Consider the following 24,722-nt stretch of genomic DNA (forward strand, 5'->3'; position numbering starts at 1 on the left):
TTCAGGATTAGAAAATTTAGCTGCTCAGTGTCATCAGGAACTTGTTTTGTGTGTGTGTGTGTTGGAGGGCGGGGGTGGGGTTGTTTTATCTTTTGCCCTGCCATTCTGAGTGATGAGAGACTTAGCTCTTCTCAGGGCGGTAAGATGTTGGCTGCAGTTCTAGACATCAGAGTCAGAACAGCATTCTGGGAGTGGGAGAGGATTGATTTACTCTACAATCTCTAGCAACAAGGAAAACCTTTCTCAAAGCACCTCGACAACTTCCTCTTGGATCTCGTCAGCCACTATCAAGGAAAATTGGCCAAGTCCATTTATTTATTTATTGGAGATGGAGTTTCACTCTTGTCGCCCAGGCTGGAGTGCAGTGGCATGATCTCTGCTCACTGCAACCTCCACCTTCCGGGTTCAAGCGATTCTCCTGCCTCAGCCTCCCAAGTAGCTGGGATTGCAGGTGTCTGCCACTATGCTTGGCTAATTTTTGTATTTTTAGTAGAGATGGGGTTTCGCCATTTAGCCAGGCTGGTCTCGAACTCCTGACCTCGGGCAATCTGCCTGCCTTGGCCACCCAAAGTGCTGGGATTACAGGCATGAGCCACCGCGCGCCCAGCCAGCCAAGTCCAGTTATTTGGTCTCCCTCCCCAACTCGTTCCACATGGCTATGTGGAAGAGGGAAAATACCTGAACAATATCAGGGTCCTTTTCGAAAGGAGAAAGGCAGATAAATTCTTAGTGACTAGAATACAAAGTGTCATCTGTACCAGGTGGTTCATATATTTTCCATAGCATCTGAAATTTGAGCAACTTGATTTAAGGGAGTTATAGCTCAAGTTAGCTTTCTCAAAAAATATGGTAGATGATGGATAGAGTAATAAGATGCAGATTTCTTTTGCATTAACAATCTCTGAAGCTTCTTACAATTAATAGTATCTTACAATTAATAGTAATTGCTGTCATTGACATCCAGCAATTTGTCTTTTTCTTTACATTCACAAAGGTAGGAAACTTCCAGATCTTAGTACTTGACAAAAGACCAGGTGTTTTCATGCATGAACTTCTTCCTAGCATTTCTTGGGAAATGTACGTTTTTTTGAATTCTGAGAAAAAGTAGTCAAGAAGTTTAATAAATGGAAAACATTATTCTAATTGTCTTATTAGAATTAGTTTTAACAACACAGAAACATTACTGATTTGAAGGAATTTACTTAGGGCAAATTGAAAGTAAAAACTAGAAATACTGATACCTGGAATCAAAGGTTAAGGTCGACCGTAGCTCCTTGGAAAGAAGTGATTACAAATCAGTCTTCATTATAAATATTGCCATTTTATGTGTGTCCATTGCCCTGTCTGCTGCTAAGTAATTATTAATGAGTTTACGCATGGTATACTTAATAAAAATTGAGTGGTGTTCCAAGAAATAGAATTTGAAGCAAAATCCTAATATTGGCATTTTGTGATTCTGCACAGTACTATAAACCTTACTGAGTTCTAAATGTTACATTATTCACATACTAGCCATTAATACCCACATGCAGTCTAGCATTTGAATATTCACTATAGGCCTCAGTTCTTACAAATACTAATTGAATGATTTTTTTAAAGATAACACATGTAGGCTGGATGCGGTGGCTCACACCTATAATCCCAGCACTTTGGGAGGCCGAAGCAGGTGGATCACAAGGTCAGGAGTTCGAGACCAGCCTGGCCAATATGGTGAAACCTGTCTCTACTAAAAGTACAAAAAAATTAGCTGGGCGTGGTGGCACATGCCTGTAATCCCAACTACTCGGGAGGCTAAGGCAGGAGAATTGCTTGAACCTGGGAGGTGGAGGTTGCAGTGAGCAGAGATCGTGCCACTGCACTCCAGCCTGGGTGACAAAGGGAGACTCCGTCTCAAAAACAAACAAACAAAAAAAAGATACACATGTAATGAATAGAGTTTGAAAAAATGTATTTAATAACTTCTTTTAAAGAATAATGTAGATTTTGGGAATTCCAGAGAATTCCAATTCATTGTGTTTGGTTCCTGAAGGTTGGTATTTGAGGGGAATTCAGAAACACTACTACTAAGAGATCAAATTTGTGCCTTGAAGTTCAACTCAGTGTGTTTTAGTGTTTTCAGCAACAGTTCCATGGAGGGCCACAAGGTGGAGGTGGTACTTCACAGAACTAGCTAGTTTGGGCCACTTAATGAAAAGTCTCTTTAATGGTCTCTGCTCTTTTTCTTTTTCATCTACTTCATTAAATTGTTGTAAACGCTTCACTTTTAGAACAGGAAAGTTTTTTTTTTCTTTGCTGAAGATGGAGACGATTTCTAAATATTTAAGGCAGAAATAATGCTAACCAAACTCTTCTTGAGAACAGAAAAGGAAGAGTGCGCCACTGAAGCCATGTGGGGTCACAGTTGCCTTCGTTGGAAGCTTTTTTAACTAAAGCAGATTTTATTTCTTTAAAAGTTAAAATACCCATCTATTTTTCCTTAAGTAAGCTTTGGTAGTTTATAGCAATGAAGGAATTTGCTCATTTCATCTGTTTTTGGTTTCGTGAGTGTACAGTTATTTATAGTATTTTATTATTTTTTACTGTTTATAGAATCTGTAGTTGATGTTCTTTTTCCTTCCTGATATTGGAAATTTTGTTTGCTCTTTTTTGTTGTTAGTGAATCTACCTAGAGGCTTTTTTAACTTCATTGATCTTTTCAAAGAAACACCATTTTGTTTCATTGTGGCTTTTTTTGTTTTTCTGCTGATTTTCTTATTTTTTAAATTATTTCTTTCCTTTAACTTGCTTTGGGTTTAATTTCCTTTTTCTAGTTTCTTAAAGTAGTAGTTTAGATTATTGATTTGAGATATTTTCTCTTCTAATATAAACACTTAATGGCATACCTTTCATTTTAAGCACTGCTATAGTCACATCCTGCAAATTTTGATATATTTTTATTTAATTCAGAATGTTTTTTGTAATTCTACAAAATTTTCATCTTTTTTCCTTTTTTTTCTTTTTAATTATACTTTAAGTTCTAACTTTTTTCCTGTTATCTGTTGTCTCTTCTTTGTTATTTTTGCTATCTCTACGACACTCTATTTGACACAATTTAGACCAGTCCCTTTATCCCCTTGTTTCTTAATTCTTCCTTCCTTCTTCTGTCCCTCAGGTTATTGTGTTCTGTTGCCCAGGCTGGAGTACAATGGTACAATCAAAGCTCACTGCAGCCTTGAACTCCTTGGCTCTAGTGGGCCTCCCTCCTCATCCTCCCTAGAAACTAGGATAATCACAGGTGTGCACCACTGTGTGCCTGGCTAATTTTTAATTTTCTTTTTTTTTTTTTGTAGAGTTGGGGTTTTGCTAAGTTGCCCAGGCTAGTCTCAAACTCCTGGGCTCAAGTGATCCTCCTGCCTCAGCCTTTCAAGTAGCTGGGACTTCAGGCATGTGCCACCAGGCCTGGCTGATGAGCATTTTATCTGGCTTTAAAGCCCTTAAATCCAAACATCTGTGTCATCTCATCATTGATGTTTGTTGGCTGTCTTTTCCTGGTTTTTCATATGCTGAGTAATTTGGGGTTGTATCCTGGACATTTTCATTAGGATTTTTTTTTTTTTTTTAATAAGACTCTGGGTCTTATATTAATCTGCCACTTTTATTGTCATTCAAATTCAGGCTTCATCAGTATGCCTGTTTCTATTTACTTTTCAAAGTAAATAACTATGAATATCCTTAAATAACTATGCCACCCATCTCTCCAGGTTTTATTGCTACTTTCAGTGGGAAAGATAGAGTGGAAGGTGCTTACTCCGTTGTACCTAGAACCTTCTTTCCAGAGAGGATTTTACTTTTGCTTTATTCAAATAACACTAGCTCCTGAACAATTTTTATGTCAATTTCTTGAAATTTGAACCTCAACCTTAAATCCCAAACCTAAATTAGGCATGTAAATCTTACTTTGAATTTTGAGGTAAGACTTTTTTCCCCCTCTTCAGAGCCCAGTAGAAACAGACAAAATTCCTTGCTGTTTTCCTAGGCCAGTAGGCAGACATTTTTCTGGTCTGTTCTTTAATAGGAATTTTAGCATTAGCCAAGCATGGTGGCTCATTCCTGTAATGCCACCATTTTAGGAGGCCAAAGCGGATGGATCACTTTAGCTCAGGAGTTGAAGACCAGTCTGGGCAACATGGCAAAATCCCATCTCTACTGAAAAATTACAAAAATTAGCCAGGTGTGATGGCACAGACCTGTTGGGAGGCTGAGGTGGGAGGATCACCTGAGCCCTGGGAGGTTAAGGCTGCAGGGAGCCATAGTTGCACCACTGTTATCCAGCCTGGGTAACAGAGTGAGACCCTGTCTCAAGGAAACAAAAATTTTAACATTATGCAGGGGGTGGAGTTCTAGTCTCACTTTCAATTCCCTTTCTGTAGGGGATTCATTTTTCTATCCCAAGGCAGTGTTTAAAAATCCTCATATGGAACTCTCCAGGGCAACCGTGGGCCCTGATCCACTAATGAAAGTTCCTTATCCTTCTTTGTTTCTGACACTTGGGGATTTCCTTTCTGCCTTTTAATGTGCTTGTTCATTAAAATGATGTTTTACATTTATATTTTATCTGGCTATTTGTAAGGATTTGTAGCAGAAAGATTTTCAGGTTTTCTTGATTGCTATCGTGCTGAAACAAATACTTTTTATAGAATTACTCTTTTAAAAATCAACTGATGTGGCCAGGCACAGTGGCCTGTAATCCCAGCATTTTAAGAGGCTAAAAAGTGGGAAGATCTCTTCTCAAGCCCAGGAGTTCGAGACCAGCCTGGGCAACATATTATAGCAAGACACTGTCCCTCCAAAAAATGTTTAAATTAGCAGGGCATGGTATCATGTACCTGTGGACTTAATCTACTTGGGAGGCTAAGGCAGGAGTATCCCTTGAGCTCAGGAGTTTGAGGCTGCAGTGAGCTATGATCAGGCCACTGCAGTCCAGCCTAGGGTAACAGAGCGAGACCCTGTCTCTCAAAAAATAAAAATAAATAAAAATCAACCGGCATACACAAAAAAATTAGATGCCCAATTAGTACAAACTAACTAATTACTAGAACTGCCAGAATTTCTAATATTCATCTAACATGTGGATTTGTATAACACATTTATATTTACGTTTTAGGCTAGGGACTGTAATTATATCTATAATGAATCAGGATTAAAAGAGTTCCTGTTATCTCTTGTGACTGAAAAAATAAACAGTGTTTGATTTGGAAAAAAATATTATCAGTATAATGAAATTAATGCTGGTTTCAAATGATAACTTTCAGGTACTATGGAAAGGGCAATTTTAAACTTTGAGAACAAAAATAAAACCACTGTTCTAAATAGCTAAAGATAATTGAGGTTTGTGTGGTTACTTTTATCTTTGTTTTGTTGTGTTTAGTTTGTTGAATTCTTGGCATTCCATGTAAAATTCAATAGGAATCTCAGTTTAGTAGTTAAGGAGATTTCTGTTTCCTTTCACTTGCGGTGGTTTCTTTTCAGAAACATGTTCTCCTTTCTTCCTGCCAGGAATGAGTAGCGACAGTGACATTGAATGTGACACTGAGAATGAGGAGCAGGAAGAGCACACCAGCGTGGGCGGGTTTCGCGACTCTTTCATGGCCATGACACAGCCCCCGGATGAAGGTGCAGCACATGATGTCATTTTACACAGATTAATAAAACCGCCGCTGCTGCTTCTCTTTCTTCTGCTGCTGCTACTTCTACTTCTTCCGCTCTGCTGCTTTTGCTTCTTCTGTTCTACTTCTTTTTTTTTTTTCTTTTAAATTATTGTCATTTATGAGACAACATTCTTTGGTAAACTATTATGGTGAGTACTGAAAAAACACAGCTGGTAATATTTGGCTGAGTTGCACCTAATGAGTGCTACTTACTGGGTAGAGAAGAGGTCCACAACCTGCTTTTGTGTAGTCTGTGACCTGAGAATGGTTTTTACTTTGTAAAGAGTCTTAAAAAAACAAGCAAAAGAAAGAAGAGTTTTCTTTTTTTTTTTGCCCTGAGACAGAGTCTTGTTTTGTTGCCCAGGCTATAGTGCCGTGGCGTGATCTTGTCTCACTGCAACCTCCGCCTCCTGGGTTCAAGTGATTCTCCTGCCTCAGCCTCCTGAGTAGCTGGGATTACGGGCACACACCACCACGCCTGGCTAATTTTTTTGTATTTTTAATAGAGATGGAGTTTCACCATGTTGGCCAGGCTGGTCTCAAACTCCTGACCTCATGATCCGTCTGCCTTGGCCTCCCAAAGTGCTGATATTACAGGCATGAACCACCACGCCTGGCCCAAAGAAGAGTTTTCAACAGAGTCCGTTTGTGGTCTACGATGCCTAAATATTTACTATCTACCCTTCACAGGAAATGATTGCCAACCCTCGGGAGATTTCAGATGTTTGGATTTTTTTCCTTTTCAGAGATTTTTCTAGCCTACTGTAGGATAACTTTAACCTTTTAAAGCAAAAATAACTTAGAAATATATGCAGATTGTGAAATCAATTTTTATTCCCTCCTACCCCCAAAAAAGTTATTAGGAAAAAATTCAACAAGAGAAACCTAATGTTAATATTTTACCTTGTTTTCTTCTTCTGTTCTTATTTGCATTTCTTCTTTTTTTTTTTTTTTAGATAGAGTCTTGCTCTGTCTCCCAGGCTGAAGTGCAGTGGCATGATCTCAGCTCACTGCAACTTCTGCCTCCCAGGGTCAAGCAATTCTCCCACCTCAGCCTCCTGAGTAGCTGGGACTACAGGCATGTGCCACTACATCCAGCTAGTTTTTGTAATTTTTAGTAGAGACTGGGTTTCGCCATGTTGGCCAGCCTGGCCTCGAACTCCTGACCTCAGCTGATCTACCCACCTCGGCCTCCCAAAGTACTGGGGTTACAGGTGTGAGCTACTGTGCCATCCCTACCTAAATATTTTATAAATAATGTTGTATTCTGCTTTTTTAACTTAAATATATTTGTATGTTATTTAAAATTTCATAAACTTCATTTTTTATGGCAACCTAATATTCTGTCATGTTCTGCTGTGAAGCAGTTTTCTGGAATACAGATTAATCAAGAAAAGGATATACTGTCAAGTTAGAGAAATACACATTTAAAGTTACCCAGAGGCCTTAATAATCAATCTGAACATTCCTCTGCAAGATATCCTGGAATGACAACGTTGTCAAGCTTTTGCTAATTGTCTGCTTTATATTTTACATATTTTCCTGGTGTTCTGGTATCTTTTTCAATACAGAACCAAGCATTTGACGATTTGTAAGTATTAAGGCATCTTTAGTAACTTCCTCTGCTTCTAAAAGAAGCATCCAAATTTTGTACAAGTTATTTGGAGTGCTGGTGGTTTTGTAGTGATATTTGCATGCATAGTTTAATTGGCTTTGAAATATGTTTTAAGTTTATAAGGTCTTGAATCTTGAGAATATACATCATTGCTTCTTGTTCTCTTCTTAAGCTGGATTCCCTTCTTAAGCTCCCCAGATTGTCCCCAGGAGGACAAAATGAGACAATTCCTGTCATCTTTTAATTGTGGGTCTATTACACATTTTGTTTTTTCTCCTTTATTTTTCCTTTGTGTTTGATTATACCTGACTCAGATTACAAATTCTCTGAAGACAGAGATTTGTTCACAACCCAGCACATCTTTATCGCTTAAATAACATATTTGGTAAGATCATTTAAAGACTTTAGAAGGAAAATATTCCCCTTGTTATATGCTTTTAAATTTAAAATTGCTTATTTATCTATTTTTCAATCATAGATACACATTCCAGTTTTCCTGATGGTGAACAAATAGGCCCTGAAGATCTCAGCTTCAATCCAGATGAAAACAGTGGAAGGTAATTGCCAAATCAAGAGAACTGACTTGCAAGCTACCTTGACCCCGAATTTTGCTGTAGTTGGTGCTCAAATTTGTCATCAGTCAGATAATCAGATTTGGTCTTATTTTTTCATTATCTCGATCTGAAATAGTAATTTGGAAACTGTTGGAAGGTGGCACAGTTTAGTCTAAGACAGCAGTAGTACATGGTAAAAACAGTATGGGAAGAGTTCTTTGTAATGTAAGGAAATAACAATGTAGTTCTCTATTAATTTAGCAAATTTGTACATTCACAAAAGGCAGTTTGTTTATTACAGCAGAAGGCTGGTTAACTGCCAGAAAATGTACCTCCAGGCCCTGCATGCTGTCAGTAACCTGCCTGGCATTGGTGCTGCTCTGTCTTTGGCTAGAGCTTAGTTGTGTTTAAATAATCACCTTTATGTTTGGGGTTTTAATTACAGTTTAATTACAGTTCCATTAGTTCCTGTAGATTAGTGAACAGAACAGTTGCTTATGAAGAGATTCTGCCCTGTAGACACTTTATGTGAATAACTGAAGTAACACTAGACTGAATCTCCTGTTTGGAGTATGTATCTTCTCTCACTTGTTCAAGCACAGGCACACTGTTTAATGGCATGGAATCCTTCTGTTGTGTGACTTCTGCAAATGTAATTTTAAATGAATTAAGTTCACATGGATTCGTTATGTTCCTGGACCTGTAGACACATGTAAGATTATTTAAAATTCTTTCATTTTTTCCGCCCCTTAACTGTACGACTATAGTGCAGCAAATATTTTTAAGCCCCCTTCTTTATTTTCATTAGTTGTACATTGATTTCAGTGTCAACACCTTTAAAGACTCATTCATGTTGCACAGTGGCTTACATGAACGTGAAACTGTGATATAAGGTTTTCTTTCATACTCATAATTAGCCCAAAACAGTTGCCAAACTTTGCCATTGTGCTCTTGCATATGTGTTTGAGTTGCTATATATTTGTGAAAATTACACTGAAAGTTGACTAAGAGACTATTGAAAAAGCATGAATAATTAAATATACATGTGGGCAGCATCTCATCTGCTGTATTTTACTTAGTGAATATTGTTCACTCTTCCGTGTCTTATGTCTTGCTGAATGCTGTGACTCATAGTTTACTTTTGTTCAAAATAGTTTGCACTTTTTGTTAATAAAATCAACTTGAGAAAATATGCCTCTGCTATTTATTAAATTGGGACCAGAAACCCCTTTTTTCTACTCATTGACTGTGGCTATTTAGTAGTGTAGAGAAGATCCAAACATTTGATTAGTTTGTTTTGTGTTTAGTCTCATGGTGAGGAGTGATGCCTAGCATTGATCCCAGTCATTCTAAAATTAGAATAAACCTGAAAGACCAAAAGATTTCTTCAGAGATGATAGCTTTTAGTTCAGACCTGTTCGCTTTAGGACAGGAAAGTAGTTTCTCCCTCGTTTCCAAGCTGTCTTATATACTAAGGCTGCTCCGAGTTCCTCGGTGATGCTGGGAACACCGCTGTTTTTCCTCTTGCTTGATGTAGTTGGCTGTGCTAACATTTAGGTAGCAGAGAGGGAAGGAAGAGGCACAGGAAAAGAACCAGTTGCTCCAGTCTCTGCTTGTCCTACCTTCTTGCTCTTTCTGTACCCTGATAGAGCCCTCAGCATGTTTTTTTATTTTTATTTTTGTAACCTTTCCTTTTTTGCTGAAGAACTGTCTACTGTTACCTTGCTTCTGTGTTTAGTGTTTTATCTCAAGTTCATTCCTGGAAAATCTCTCCTGAATAGAGTTTTCTCTTAGGGCTAGAGATATATTAATGCTTGTGTTGTCCATGAACGTGTCCATTCTGGACAACTTTAACTACTTGTGTCATTGATCCTTAAGTAACCTTTGAGGTAGATGAGTTGTATGTCAAACCTGTGTGGCCGTGGAGCCTGAGGTTCGGGGAGGTTGTATGATTCTCTTAAGGTTCAGTACCGCTGGCAGGGATGGGGTGAACTGCTAGTCTAGTGCCTTTTCCACTTTATCTCACTTGCACCAAACCCCACATTCTGATACCAAACAATTTAAAACCTAAAGATTATTCTTTGTTTTTAGCTTTTAATTTTGAGATAATTTTAGATTTGCAAAAGAGTTGCAAAAATTGTACAAGAGTTTCCATATACCCTCTGCCCAGCTTCTCCTTTTGTTAATGCCTTACATAATTACAGAATGGTGATCAAAACTAAGAAGTTAATCCTGGTTATAATATTGTTAACCAAATTACAGAATTTGTTCAGATTCTACCATTATTTCACAAATGTTCTTTTTCTGTTCTAGAATCCGGTCTAGGATCCCACGTTGTATTTTGTTGCCATGTTTCCTTGGGATCCTTCAGTATATGACAGCTCCTCCACCTTTCCTTGCTTCCATGACCTTGATATTTTTGAAGAGGATGTGTTATTTTCTTAAATGTTCTCCTTCTTTGGGTTTGTCAGATGCTTTCTTATATTAAATTGAGGTTATGCATTATTGAGAAGGCCCTTCTCAGTGCATCACATCAGGGGGGATATGATGTTGATATATAAATGTACATATATATACATATATATATATATATATATATTTTTTTTTTTGATGGAGTCTCACTGTGTCACTCAGGCTATAATGCAGTGGCACCAGCTTGGCTCACTGCAGCCTCTGCTTCCCAGGCTCAAGTGATCCTCCCACCTAAGCCTCCCGAGTAGCTGGGACTATAGGTGTCCACCACCACACCTGGCTAATTTTTCTATTTTTTGTGGAGATGGGGTTTCACCATGTTGCCCAGGCTAGTCTCCAACTCCTGAGCTCAAAACGATCCCTCTGCCTCAGCCTCCCAAAGTGCTAGATTGATTGCAGGCTAGATTACAGGTGTGCTCGTGGCCTGATGTTGATTATGTTGGTTTTTTGTTTTGTTTTGTTTTGTTTTGTTTTTTTGAGATAGGGTCTCACTGTGTCAGCCAGGCTGGAGTGCAGTGGCATGATCTCGACTCATTGCAACCTCTGCCTCCCTGATTCAATCCATTCTCCTGCCTCAGCCTCCCAAGTAGCTGAGATTACAGGCACGCAGCACCACGCCCGGCTAATTTCCATGTTTTAGTAGAGACGGGGTTTCACCATGTTGGCCAGGCTGGTCTCGAACTCTCCTCAAGTGATCCACCTGCCTCGGCCTCCCAAAGTGCTGGATTAGAGGCGTGAGCCACTCTGCCCGGCCCTGATGTTGATGTTTTTTTATTGGTGAACTAAACCGTGAGATTACTTGGTTAAGGTGGTGTTTGTGAGGATTTCTTTTTTTTTTTTTTTTGAGACGGAGTCTGGCTCTGTCGCCCAGGCTGGAGTGCAATGGCATTATCTTGGCTCACTGCAAGCTCCGCCTCCTGGGTTCACGCCATTTTCCTGCCTCAGCCTCTCAAGTAGCTGGGACTACAGACGCCCGCCACCACTCCCGGGTAATTTTTTTTGTATTTTTAGTAGAGATGGGGTTTCACCGTGTTTGCCTCAATCTCCTGACCTTGTGATCTGCCCGCCTCGGCCTCCCAAAGTGCTGGGATTACAGGCGTGAGCCACCGCGCCCAGCCTTTGTGAGGATTTCTTACTATAGATTTACGTTTTTACCCCTTTGTAATTACTAAATATTTGGGGCAGATACTTTGAAACTATGCAGATACCTTGTTTCTATTAAACTGTTTTTTTTTTTTTGGAAGACAGGGTCTGGCTTTGTTACCCATTCTGTGGTGGCGCCATGTCGGCTCACTAAGCCTCAACCCCCGGGCTTAAGCGGTCCTCCCACTTCAGCCTCCTGAGTAGCTGAGACTACAGGCATGCGCAGTCACACCGCGATAATTTTTGTGTTTTTTGTAGAGATGGGGGGGTTCTTGAGCTCTTGGGCTCAAGCGACCCTCCCACCTCAGCCTCCCAAAGTGCTGCAATACAGGCATGTGCCACTGCGCCCGGCGCCCGGCCAAAACTTTCACTTACTAATTTTAGCACCTAGTAGTTGATCTTGCATATGGGAATTGTTACTGTAATGTTTTAATGGGAATTTTCTAATTCCTTAATTTCTTCTATGTTATTTGTTAGAATGCTGTAAGGAAAAGTCCTTTCTTCCCCGTTTTTGTAATTTCAGCTACTTATATATATCAGCTACTTTATATATCTATATATGATGGCTATTTATTTTGTTTTTGAGTTAACATTTTGTAGCTTGGCTTGTTCTGGTTTCAGCCATTGGAAACTCTTCCAGACTGGCTCCTGTGTCCTTTTCATATGTCTCATTCTTGTTGTTGTTGTTTTTAAGCATTTCTTTGCTTTCTGACATCATAAGATACCTACCCCAGCCATGGAATTAACCACTTCCTGAAGAACCATGGTTCTTATTACTGGAGAATGCTATTTAGAAACAAAGATTTGGATGCCACGTATTTATTATTATTAGACTGTCACTGCTTCTAGTCCCACTCAGTGGATACATAGAAAATGTAAATTGGCTGGGTGTGGTGGTGCACACCTGTGGTCCCAGCTACTTGGGAGGCTGAGGTAGGAGGATCACTTGAGCTTGGGAGGTAGAGATTACAGTGAGCCAAGATCGTGCCACTGCACTTCAGCCTGTGTGACAGAGTGAGACCCTGTCTCAAAAAAGAGAAAATGTATGACTGGGCACAGCAACTCATGCCTCTAATCCGAGTACTTTGGGAGGCCGAGACAGGTGGATCACCTGAGGTCAGGAGTTCAAGACCAGCCTGACCAACATAGGGAAACCCCATCTCTACTAAAAATACAAAATTAGCCAGATGTGGTGGCACATGCCTGTAAACGCAGCTACTCGGGAGGTTGAGACAGAATTGCTTGAACCCGGGAGGTGGAGGTTGCGGTAAGCTGAGATCTTGCCATTGTACTTCAGCCTGGGCGACAAGAGCAAAACTCCATCTCAAAAAAGAAAAGAAAAAAAAGAAAGGAAATGCATATAGACAGCTGTTCCTCAGTATCTGTGAGGAATTGGTTCCAAGACCCTCTGTGGATACCAAAGTCCACAGATGCTCAAGTCCCTTATATAAAATGGCATAGTGTTTGCATATAACCTATGCACATCCTCCTGGATACTTTGTTTTGGTTTTGAGACAGGGTCTCATTCTGTTGCCCAGGCTGGGGTGCAGCTGTGCGTAGCTCACTGCAGCTATGAACTCTTGGGCTCAAGCAATCCTCCCACCTCGGCCTGTCAGGTAGCTGGGACTACAGGTGTGAGCCACCACACCTGATCTCCCAGATACTTTAAATCATCTCTGGATTACCTATAATACCTAATACAATGTAAATAAATACAGTGTAAATTATTGTTGTGCTATTTTTAAAAAATAAATTCTGTCCATTGTTGGTTGACTCCATGGATGCAGAAAGCAAAGATATAGAGGGCCGACTGTATAGTTACTCATGCAAATACACACATTTATATGTATTTCTGTACATATCTGTATGTGTGTGTCACTATGACTGTGAGTCTACACTGGTAACAGTTCAACTCCAGTGGCCTCATTCTGGCCTTCCCTCTTATTTAGAATGCCTTTCTCTGACAGGAGCATAGCTCTCATTAGCTACGATGCATGTATGCACTTGCTCAACCTGAATATACAAGTAGCTTCAGAACCTTTGGCCTCCTGTGGATTCCAGGCTGTGCCCTACAGAAAGCAAATTTACCACCTAAAATATAGTGCTTGTATACAGTTCTTTTAGTCTTTAGCTTTTCAGTATCGTGTCATAACTTTTTTTTCAAAGATATTTAGGTCCTTAGATTCAAAATTACATTAATTCTTTTCTTTCCCATTCCCTTCATTGTGATATTGTGCCTCATTGGTGTAACAGTTAGGTTCATCTGTTATGGTCTACATTCTGTCCTCCCCCACATATCCTGGTTAATTTGTAAATTTACATACATTAAAATTCAGTCTTTCTGGCATACAGTTCTGTGGGTTTCAAAAAATGTCATGTATTCGCCACCACAATACTATACAGAACATTTCAGTCACCCCCAAAATTCCCCTGTGCTGGCCCTTTACAGGTAACCACCTCCCTCCCCTGCAGCTCCTGGCTACCACTGATCTGATCTGATCTGATCTGATCTGTTCTCTGCCCTTTTAGTTTTTGCTTTTCCAGTGAGTCATGTAAACGAGATCACAGTTCGGCCTCTTGCTTCGCAAAGTGCAGTTAAGTTTCACTCATCTTGTGTGAATCAGCACTTCATTCTTTTTTATTGCTGAGTAGTAGTAGTCCACTGTGTGGATACACCACTGTTTATTCATTTGCTCATTTGGGTTATTTCTAGTTTAGGATGATTAGACTCTTGTAAACATTTGGGTACAGATTTTTGTGTGAGTGTAAGCTTTTATTCTCTAGTGTTACATGCTGTATTCTGTTTTCTTTTTTTTTTTTTGAGACGGAGTCTCGCTCTGTCGCCCGGGCTGGAGTGCAGTGGCCGGATCTCAGCTCACTGCAAGCTCCGCCTCCCGGGTTTACGCCATTCTCCTGCCTCAGCCTCCCGAGTAGCTGGGACCACAGGTGCCCACCACCTCGCCTGGCTAGTTTTTTATATTTTTTAGTAGAGACGGGGTTTCACCGTGGTAGCCAGGATAGTCTCGATCTCCTGACCTCGTGATCCGCCCGTCTCGGCCTCCCAAAGTGCTGGGATTACAGGCTTGAGCCACCGCGCCCGGCCTGTATTCTGTTTTCATGCTGCTGATGAAGACATACTCGAGACTGGGCATTTTACAAAAGAAAGAGGTTTATTGGACTTACAGTTCCACGTGACTGGGGAGGCCTCACAATCATGGCAAAAGGTAAAAGGCACATCTCACATAGTGGCAGACAAGAGAGCTTGTGCAGGGAAACTCCCCCTTATAAAACCATCAGATCTCATGAGACTTATTCAGTATCATGAGAACAGCACAGGAAAGTCTTGCCCCCATGATTCATTTACCTCCCACTGGGTCCCTCCCACAATACGTAGGAATTCAAGATGAGATTTGGGTGGGACACAGCCAAACCATACCTGCCTTGAGGCGGGATTGCTGGGTATGTAATAGAGAATCTGGCCTTTGTCCTAGTTCCTGGGAAGTGCCCTCTAAATCCTTGGCATGCCCCAAGCGATAGGAGTTATTTATGGTGGCCCTTGCTAGTTTATGCTAATGAGATGACCCAGGATTGGGGCTGGCTACACCAGAAATGCTGTGGGTGTCTTTAGAGAGCTGGGCTCTGAACCACATGATAGTCCAGTCCGACTCACTGCCAGTGACGGTTACACCTACATAAGGAAGTTCCAGTAAAAATCTAGATACTTGCCAGGTGCGGGGACTTAACGCCTGTAATCCCAGCACTTCGGGAGGCCAAGGCAGGCGGATTACCTGAGGTCGGGAGTTTGAGACCAACCTGACCAACATGGAGAAACCCCATCTTTACAAAAAATACAAAATTAGCCAGGCGTGGTGGTACATGCCTGTAATCCCAACTACTTGGGAGACTGAGGCAGAAAAATCACTTGAACCTGGTAGTCAGAGGTTGCCATGAACCGAGATCGTGCCATTGCTCTCCAGCCTGGGCAAAAGGAGTGAAACTCCATCTCAAAACAAAACAAAACAAAAAAACTAGACACTAAAGCTTGAGTGAGTTTCCCTCTTATTTATACAAGCTACTTGTATATTGGGGTTGAACAAGTACATATGTATATCGTAGCTAATGAGAGCTAGGCTTCTGTCAGAGAAAGGCATTCTAAATAAGAGGGAAACTCTTACATATTTTTATAAAATATGTAAGTACAGAGCACTGTCAACCAGGGGAATATATCAGTGTTTCTGGAGAAGAAGTTGTCCTGAAGTCAGAGGGCCTTCACATTTGGGACTCTCCCAGGCCTCACCCTTTGTATTTCTCCCTTTAGCTGGCTTATTTGTAACCTTTTGTCATAATGAAACTCTGATCATAAGTGCATTTCTGAGTTCTGTGAGTTGTTCTAGTGAATTATCAAACCTGAGTAGGATAGCAAAAACGCCCAAATTTGTAATCAGCTGGTCACAAGTGAGGGTCGCCTCAGGATCCCGGAACTTGGAGCTGGTGTCTGGAATGAGGGCAGTCTTGTGGAAGACTTTGCCCATAACCTGTACGGTTTGACCTAACTCCGGGTAGCTGGTGTCAGCACTCATTGCACTGAGTCATATGGTAAGTAGAGTCTTTACTGAGGCGCTGCCCAGTCTCCACAGTGACATACCATTCTGCATTCCCATCAGTAGCACATGAAAGTACCAGTTGCATCTCACAAACATTTGGCACTGCCAGAAGTTTTCTAGCCATTCTTTTTGTTTTTTCTTCTAACCAACTGAGCTAACCAGCCATTTTTTAGCCATTCTAATAAGTGTGTAATGGTATTTGTTTTGCTGATATTTTGCCTAGAACTTTTCCATCTATATTCAGAGCGATACTGGTCTGAAATTTTCTGTCTTCATCTGATTTGGTGTCAGAGTAATGCTGACCTCGTAAAGTGAGTGTTCTATTTTCTGGAAAAGAAGGTGTAGATTTGGTGTTATTTATTTGTTAGTATTTTTTATCTCAGCTCACTGCAACCTCCACCTCCCAGGTTCAAGTGATTTTCCTGTCTCAGCATCCCAAGTAGCTGGGATTACAGGCACCTGCCACCACATCCAGCTAATTTTTGTATTTTTAGTAGAGACAAGGTTTCACCATGTTGGCCAGGCTGGTCTTGAACTCCTGACCTTAGGTGATCCACCCACCTTGGCCTCCCAAGTTGCTGGGATTACAGGCATGAGCCACTGTGCCTGGTCTTATTCTTTAACTGTTTAGTAGAATTCACCAGTGTAACCAACTAGAAGGAAACTTTTTTCTTTTTTTGAGACAGTTTTGCTCTTGTTGCTCAAGCTGGAGTGCAATAGTGCGATCTCAGCTCACTGCAACCTCTGTGTCCGGGGTGCAAGTGATTCTTCTACCTCAGCCTCCCAAGTAGCTGGGATTACAGGCGTGCACCACCACACCCAGCTCATTTTCTTTATTTTTAGTAGAAATGAGGTTTCACCGTGTTAGCCAGGCTGATCTTGAACTCCTAACCTCAGGTGATCTGCCTGCCTCAGCCTCCCAAAGTGCTGGGATTACAGCTGTGAGTCACCATGCCTGGCCAGGAAACTTCTTTTTCTTAGGTGTGGTGTGGTTGGTATTTACCTTGCTTGGTGTGGTCTGATTTTTTTTTTTTTTTTTTTTTTGAGACAGAGTTTCGCTCTGTTGCCCAGGCTGGAGTGCAGTGGCGCAATCTCAGCTCACTGCAACCTCTGCCTCCCAGGTTCAAGTGATTCTCCTGCCTCAGCCACCTGAGTAGCTGGGATTACAGGCATGCGCCACCACGCCCAACTAATTTTTTGTATTTTTAGTAGAGAAAGGATTTCACCATGTTGGTCAGGCTGGTCTCGAACTCCTGACCTTGTGATCTGCCCGCCTCAGCTTCCCAAAGTGCTGGGATTACAGGCGTGAGCCACCAGGCCCGGCCTTGATTTTGTTTTTTCTTTTGAGACAGAGTCCTGCTCTGTCACCTGGGCTGGAGTACAGTGGCTCGATCTCAGCTCACTGCGACCTCCACCTCCCAGGTTCACATGATTCTTGTGCCTCAACCTCCCTAGTAGCTGGGATTACAGGTGTGCACCACCATGCTCAGCTAATTTTTGTATTTTTAGTAGAGACAGGGTTTCTCCATGTTGCCCAAGCTGGTTTCAAACTCCTGGCCTCTAGTGATCCACTTGCCTCGGCCTCCTAAAGTGCTAGGATTACAGGTGTGAGCTACCATGCCTAGCCTTTTTTTTTTTTTTTTGAGACAAGGTCTTGCTCTGTCACTCAGGCTGGAGAGCAGTGGCACAATCACAGCTCACTGCATCCTCAACCCTCCTGGTCTCAAGCAATCCTCCCACCTCAGCCTCCTGAGTAGCTGGGACTATAAGCCACGTACCATGTCCAGCTAATTTTTTTTTTTTTTCAGAGGGGGTCTCATTGCATTGCCCAGGCTTGTCTTGAACTCCTAAATTTAAGCTATCCTCCCACCTCAGCCAACCAAAGTGCTGGGATTACAGGTGTAATCCACCTCGCCTAGCTTTGCTTGGTGTTCTCTGAGTTTCTTCTATCTGTGGTTTTGTGTCTGTCATTAATTTTGGAAAACTCTTAAGCCATTATTTCTTCAAATATTTCTTCTGCCTATTATCTTCTGCCCAAAATTAGCCAGGCGTGGTGGTGCATGCCTGTAATCCCAACTACTTGGGAGACTGAGGTATTATCTTTCTCTTCTCCTTCTAGGATTCTAGTTGTGCATATTTTACATAGATACTGTCCCACAGCTTTTGGATGTTACATTCTGGGTTGATTTTATTTTCCCTTCATTTTTTTCTGTTGTGTTTCAGTTAAGGTAATTTTTGTTAACTTATTTTCAAGTTTTACTGATTTTCTTTTCAGCAGTTTAGAGCCTACTGATGAGCCAACTAAAAGCATTCATGATCTCTGTTATGGTATTTTTCATGTCTTACATTTCTATTAATATTTAATTATAGGTTCCATCGCTTTGCTGTGATCACCCATATGATCTTGCATAGTATCCACCATTTTTCTTGATATATTAACTTTTTTTTTTTTTTGAGAGAGAGTCTCGCTCTGTCACCCAGGCTGGAGGTGCTGTGGTGCGATCTTGGCTCACTGCAACCTCCATCTTCTGGGTTCAAGCGATTCTTCTGCCTCAGCCTCCCAAATAGCTGGGACTACAGGCTTGCAGTACCACGCCTGGCTAATTTTTGTATTTTTAGTAGAGACAGGGTTTCGCCATGTTGACCAGGCTGGACTTGAACTCCTGACCTCAGGCGATCCTCCTGCCTTGGCCTCCCAAAACCATAATTTTTTTAAGTTCTCTCTTACTTCCAAAATCTGTTATCTGAGTCTGGTTCTGATGATTGTTTCATGTCTTCAGAATGTTTTCTTCTTGGCTTTTCATATAGCTCTATATATTTTGTTAAAAGCGACACATCTCACATAGGACAAGATACTTTGGTGAATAGTTTCTACACCTGAAAGTGAGGAGGCCTTTCCTGCTGGTAAGACTTTTGTTGCAGAGGCTGAATTAATGTATTATGGCTGGTGGAAAAGTAATTGCGGTTTTCGCATTTTTTAATGGCAAGAACCAAAATTACTTTTGTGCCAACCTAATAGTAGTTAGGAGTTGTGTGTGGTTCAAGATTGGATTTGCTATGATTTTCCTTAGTGGTCTCGAGTTCCTGTGAGGATACGTTGTATTTCTGATTGGGGTTGGATACCAGAGCACTGTGTTTCTGACCCTGAGTTTCCAGGCTCAGAAGCTTTGTGCTGTGTCTCTGAGAGGGTCTCTCTCTGTGCTTCCCTTGCTCTGCTGTCCTCCTCCTGGAAATACTCTGCTGTTACTTGAACTGTAACGGGGGCTGGGGAGGAGCTGGCGTTCTTGGATTAAGTTGCAGTTTTAGGCACTGTGTCCTTAGGGTTTGGGAGGGTCTCCGTTTACTTGCCCCCTCCCAGCTAATTACTGCCCCAGCCACGCAGCCTCCAGATGAGGTGTGTCCTCACCATCACCACCAGTGGTATTTCTGCCCCTCCTCGGGACGGGGCTTTTCTTCCCTCTGCCACGGTGACTTTTCACCAGTGTCCAGGCAGCAACAGCATTTGTGCCCCTTCCTCATAGAATGCTGCTGTTCTGTGAGATGAGAGAAAGCGGATGGTAAGTTCCTTTACCCATGACCAAGGCTGCTGTATACTTCCCTGGGTGTGTGCGTCACAGCTGACACTTCTTAGGGCTCTTTCCAGTGTTTTCTCTGAGCCCCTGGTAGAGATTGTGAAGAAAAAGCCTGGAAGATACGGCCACTCCCTCAGTTTCTGCAGGCCCCTGGGTCTTAACACTCTTGCAGCCCATATTCTGCCTTCACCAATCACTTCTAGGAAGGCTGTTCTTTTTAGTGTCTGTTTCCAACGACCTTACCGAAACTAGTGCTGATGTCTTCTGTCCCCTTGCAGGCAACTGCCCCTCTCCGTTTGGGGCCATTTGGTTAGTCTGCAACCTCAACTTTCCAATGGATTTGAAAAAAAAGTCCTAATTTATAGTTCATCTGGCTCATTTGCATTGTAAGAGTGGAAGAAATACTCCTTCTACCCCTACATCCCAGAGTGGAAGCTGGAAGTGCTGTGATTTAAATATATATATATGTAAAATACACATTTTATTGAATGTAAAACATGAGTGTAATTAATTCTAAAACCAGAATTCAGAAAATCATGAGCCATTTTTAATTTTTTATCTAAATTTTTAATGTTTAAATTATAAAGGTGATAAGATTAGAGAAATTTGGGAAATAGAAAACCCCAAGAGCTATTTTCTTTTTTGCATATTCATTTGAATCTTTATGTGGTAATATTTTTAGATTTCTCCTCATTCTACCTCTCATTCTCACATCTACCAATACATGCCTTCATAGTCTAGATTTATGGAAGTTTTAGAACTCTGCCTAGGGATGCTTAAGAGCAAATGATAAGATTAACCACAGTGTAGTCTGGACATCAATTGTACGGGCTGCTCTCTTTCTAAAATCCTTTTCTCTGCCTGGCATGTTGACCAGGAGTCTCCTTTTCCATTCCTGCTCTGCCGACCCTGGTGTGCATTTGGGAAAGGCTGCTCCATAGGCTCACATCCCACTGGGTTTCATTTGACCTGGTGAGCCCGTAGCAATTCGATTTGGCTGAATTGGCCACCCCTAATCCTGTAGCTGTCATACTACTCAATGTAATGACTAGCAGGGACAACTTTTTCATCTTTAGTTAAACTCCAGTTACTCATTTGGAAAATGGCTTCTCCAAATGTGTATCATTCTTGACAGTTTTTCACATTTGTTTCCCTGGTCCTAAAGCAAGATTATAAAAATCAAATAGAACCTGTGTGTGAGGGCCCTTGTTTGCACAATGAGGAGAGGATACACCTCATCTGGAGGTTGCATGACTGGGGCAGCATCCTACGGCTCCGCATAAGAGGCAGGCTCCACCAACTGCCCAGGGAAGGGCACTTCCTCCTGAAGCCGACAGTTGGGGCTCCCAGAAAAGAATGTGACGTTTGAAATGTAAATAAGGGATCTTCCATAAGGTTATTCCTAGGCCAAGCAAAGGGAGGTTCCCTAAAGCACAATAGAAAAAATGTTCTTTACTAATTGCTGTTAAGATGACAGATGGGGCCGGGCATGGTGGCTCACGCCTGTAAATCCCAGCACTTCGGGAGGCCAAGGCAGGCAGATCATTTGAGGTCAGGTGTTCAAGACCAGTCTGGCCAACATGGCAAAACCCGGTCTCTACTAAAAATACAAAAGCCAGGCGTGGTAGCCCGCGCCTGTAATCCCAGCATCTTGGGAGACAGAGGCACAAGAATTGCTTGAACCTGGGAGGCAGAGGTTGCAGTGAGCTGAGATTGCACCACTGCACTCTAGCCAGGGTGACAGAGCAGGACTTTTGTCTCAAAAAAAAAAAAAAGACAGATGGAACCTTGCAATGAAAAAGAAAATGATGCACTTTGGGAGGCCAAGGTGGGAGGGTGGATCACCTGAAGTCAGGAGTTCGACACCAGCCTGGCCAACATGGTGAAACCCCGTCTCTACCATGAGCTGGGCGTGGTGGCGTGTGCCTGTAATCCCAGCTACTTGGGAGACTGAGGCAGGAAAATCGCTTGAACCTGGGAGGCGGAGGTTGTGGTGAGTCAAGATCACATCACTGCACTTCAGCTTGGGTGACAGAATGAAACTCCATCCCTAAAGAAGGAAAGGAAAGGAAATGATGCACACCGACAGCAACAGGGGGCGGGTGTGGGGGAAATGCTCAGTTATGCAGCTTGTCTGCACAGACAGCCATTTCTGATAATTTGGTAACTTGGGTTTTCTATGATGTTCAAATGATTTTACCATACCTAGTGGTTCCCTTCTGTCTTGCTGTGTGCTGCTGCTTCAGAAAGAGGTGTTCCTTTTGATCTAAGTAATACTATATTTTAGGGAATGTTTTCAAGTGTAACACTTATTAATCAAAATGTTCTTTTTCTGTCATTCCCTGCTTTAGTAAACCCCTTCAAATATGTCATTCTTTCAAAACTTCACCTTTTATTTTTTCCTCAATTATTGCTTCATTTGGTTCCATATGAAGTCATGCCAAGGACTAAATGAATTTAGGGAATTAGGAATTGAAGATTTTTGAAACTGTGTAAAATTAATTGTAAAGGCCCTACTGGTAGGGAGGAGGAGAACAGTGCAGTGTATTGACAAGGTTGACTCGTTTGTAAGGTCAGTTCCCTCCCTTCAGATGCAGGTGTCCTAAGTGACTTCCCTCCCCCAAATTCTTTTTTTGTCTTTACTCACTTATCAGCAATCCTTGGGAGGCTTTCCACCATAGCTCACCTGATTATTTCCTTACTTTCTTCTAGCTTGAAACTCAAAGAGGGTAAGTGAAAGGGGAAAGCTTGGTTAGATGCAGAGTTCTAAGAATGAAGTAGTTGGGAGATTTGATGACCCACCGCTTAGTCCTTGGCAGGTCCAGTTCCTCTTCTCTCTTAGGATTCTAACACTGCTCCCTCTCCTCGCAGTTCACCTCATGAAGAGAACATGTATAAGGCTAAATACCTCTCTTCTGGGGTAAAATAATGTTACAGCAGCATTTAGCAAATCTTTTTTTTTTTTTTTTTTGAGACAGAGTCTCACTCTGTCGCCCAGGCTGGAGTGCAGTGGCCGGATCTCAGCTCACTGCAAGCTCCGCCTCCCGGGTTTGCGCCATTCTCCTGCCTCAGCCTCCCGAGTAGCTCGGATTACAGGCGCCCGCCACCTCGCCCGGCTAGTTTTTTATATTGTTTTTAGTAGAGATGGGGTTTCCCCGTGTTAGCCAGGATGGTCTTGATCTCCTGACCTCGTGATCCGCCCGTCTCAGCCTCCCAAAGTGCTGGGATTACAGGCTTGAGCCACCGCACCCGGCCAGCAAATCTTTTTAAATGTTCCAAGCTTCCAAGCTTAAGAAAACGTCCATCTGAGGATTTTATTTCCCAGTTCTGAAGGGATCCACACAAATTTAAACACTAAATAACTTACCTTTCCTTTAAATAAAGAGACAAATGACTACTGGTTTTAAATTGCTGGGTTTTATTAAGATAATTGGTAAAATTTCAACATACTTCTTACCTGAATGAACAGTTGTAATAAAATATGAAGGATCACTCATGACTACAACTGAACTCAAAAGTTAGCTGTAGAGCAGATCTGTGAATTGATGAATTTACTTGGTAAGAAATAATTCACTTCATTCGCTTCACTCCATAGAGAATTCTTTGCAGAGAAATGTTATGAACAAGAGAACAAAGCCTGTCTCTCACCAAAGAGCACCTAGAGTAAGAGTTTACAATGATGTATCTGGATTATCTAATTCATCAAAGTTTATTTCCTTTTCAAAAACAACTGCTGTGTCAGTCTGGAGTTCCCTGTCCTATTTCATGTTTTCTAATTAGTACAATAAATAGTCTTCAAAATAGAAGATAAAATGCTGCTACAGGAAGTAACAATTGTTTTTCTTTTTTTTTTTTTTTTTTTTTGAGACGGAGTCTTGCTGTGTCTCCTGGGCTGGAGTGCAGTGGCCGGATCTCAGCTCACTGCAAGCTCCACCTCCCGGGTTCACGCCATTCTCCTGCCTCAGCCTCCGGAGTAGCTGGGACTACAGGCGCCCGCCACCTCACCCGGCTAGTTTTTTGTATTTTTAGTAGAGACGGGGTTTCACCGTGTTAGCCAGGATGGTCTCGATCTCCTGACCTCATGATCCTCCCGTCTCGGCCTCCCAAAGTGCTGGGATTACAGGCTTGAGCCACCGCGCCCGGCCTAACAATTGTTTTTCAACACCATACCATTTGTCTGGAAAATCATTGTGTTATAATACTGGCAGTATCTTACTTTGTTTTGCAAGAGAAATTTAAGCTATTTGCAGATCAGAATAGAAGAGTGGGCATTTGTCCTTTAACATCACGTGATTTTCAAAGGTGAAAAAAATTTCTTTTGCTAACGTATGATTCAAAGAAAAATGGTATCAAAGTATGGACAAAACTATAGTATTCCCTTTTATAGCCTTGCTTAGTTAAGAATGTTCACTGAGTGAATAAATTAGGTTTAAAAATTAAAACAATAATTTAGATCATTTTCCCACAAAGTCTTAGCAAGGATTTGATGGGGAAGGAAGTACTTGAACCATAGCAGTTTTATCTGTAAACACTGAACTTGGCCATGCATCATTTTCATCTGCCCACTGGATGTTGCACTTCTCACTGGCACAGTGTTCAACAGTGGAGTGTGGTTGTCATGAAAATGCAGTATTGACACTATACCACTATAAATGTGGTCAAAATTAGACTCAGTGTTGACATTGACATTGTTGCCATCGTCCTTGGAAAAGGTGTTACTTTCAAGGAGCCTCCTAAATGCAACAGTAACTTTAATCATAATAATTCAAGGACAATGGATGGCACTTCTAGGTAAAGAAAAGGTATATACATAAGAGTTTCTACCCATCCTCTTTAGTACAGACTTAAATGGGATTAGTAGCCCCAGTGTGTGTTGCTGTAATGTTGCCTAACCTCATATCCCTCAAAAGTACACATCTAGAAATTGAACAAAGGAAACCTTTAAATTGGGGACTGAGTCCCTTTGAAACTCACAGTGAATGTACAAGGAGTTTGTAATGACTTCAGTTGGTGACCTGAAGTCTGTTTCCCTAACCAGTACTACACTCTTGTTTGGATTTATTTTACTATTTCCT

General features: G+C 41.5%; 1 protein-coding gene across 4 annotated transcripts in view; it reads left to right on the forward strand.

Moving 5' to 3' along the window:
• TRIM37 (tripartite motif containing 37) overlaps positions 1-24,722 on the forward strand; it is a 129,764-nt gene that overhangs the window by 103,872 nt on the left and 1,170 nt on the right. For 2 of the 4 annotated variants that reach the window (XM_023204629.2, XM_023204630.2), the window contains 2 exons: positions 5,536-5,652; positions 7,781-7,859. In XM_023204629.2, the coding sequence (XP_023060397.1) occupies positions 5,536-5,652; positions 7,781-7,859 (196 nt within the window). Of the gene's footprint in view, positions 1-5,535; positions 5,653-7,780; positions 9,041-10,169; positions 10,319-24,722 lie in introns of those variants that run through there. The other 2 variants (XM_026456738.1, XM_023204631.2) reach the window with 2 other exon arrangements.

The sequence above is a fragment of the Piliocolobus tephrosceles genome, chromosome 16 (genome assembly GCF_002776525.5).
Source record: "Piliocolobus tephrosceles isolate RC106 chromosome 16, ASM277652v3, whole genome shotgun sequence".
In the NCBI taxonomy this organism is placed as follows: Eukaryota; Metazoa; Chordata; class Mammalia; order Primates; family Cercopithecidae; genus Piliocolobus; species Piliocolobus tephrosceles.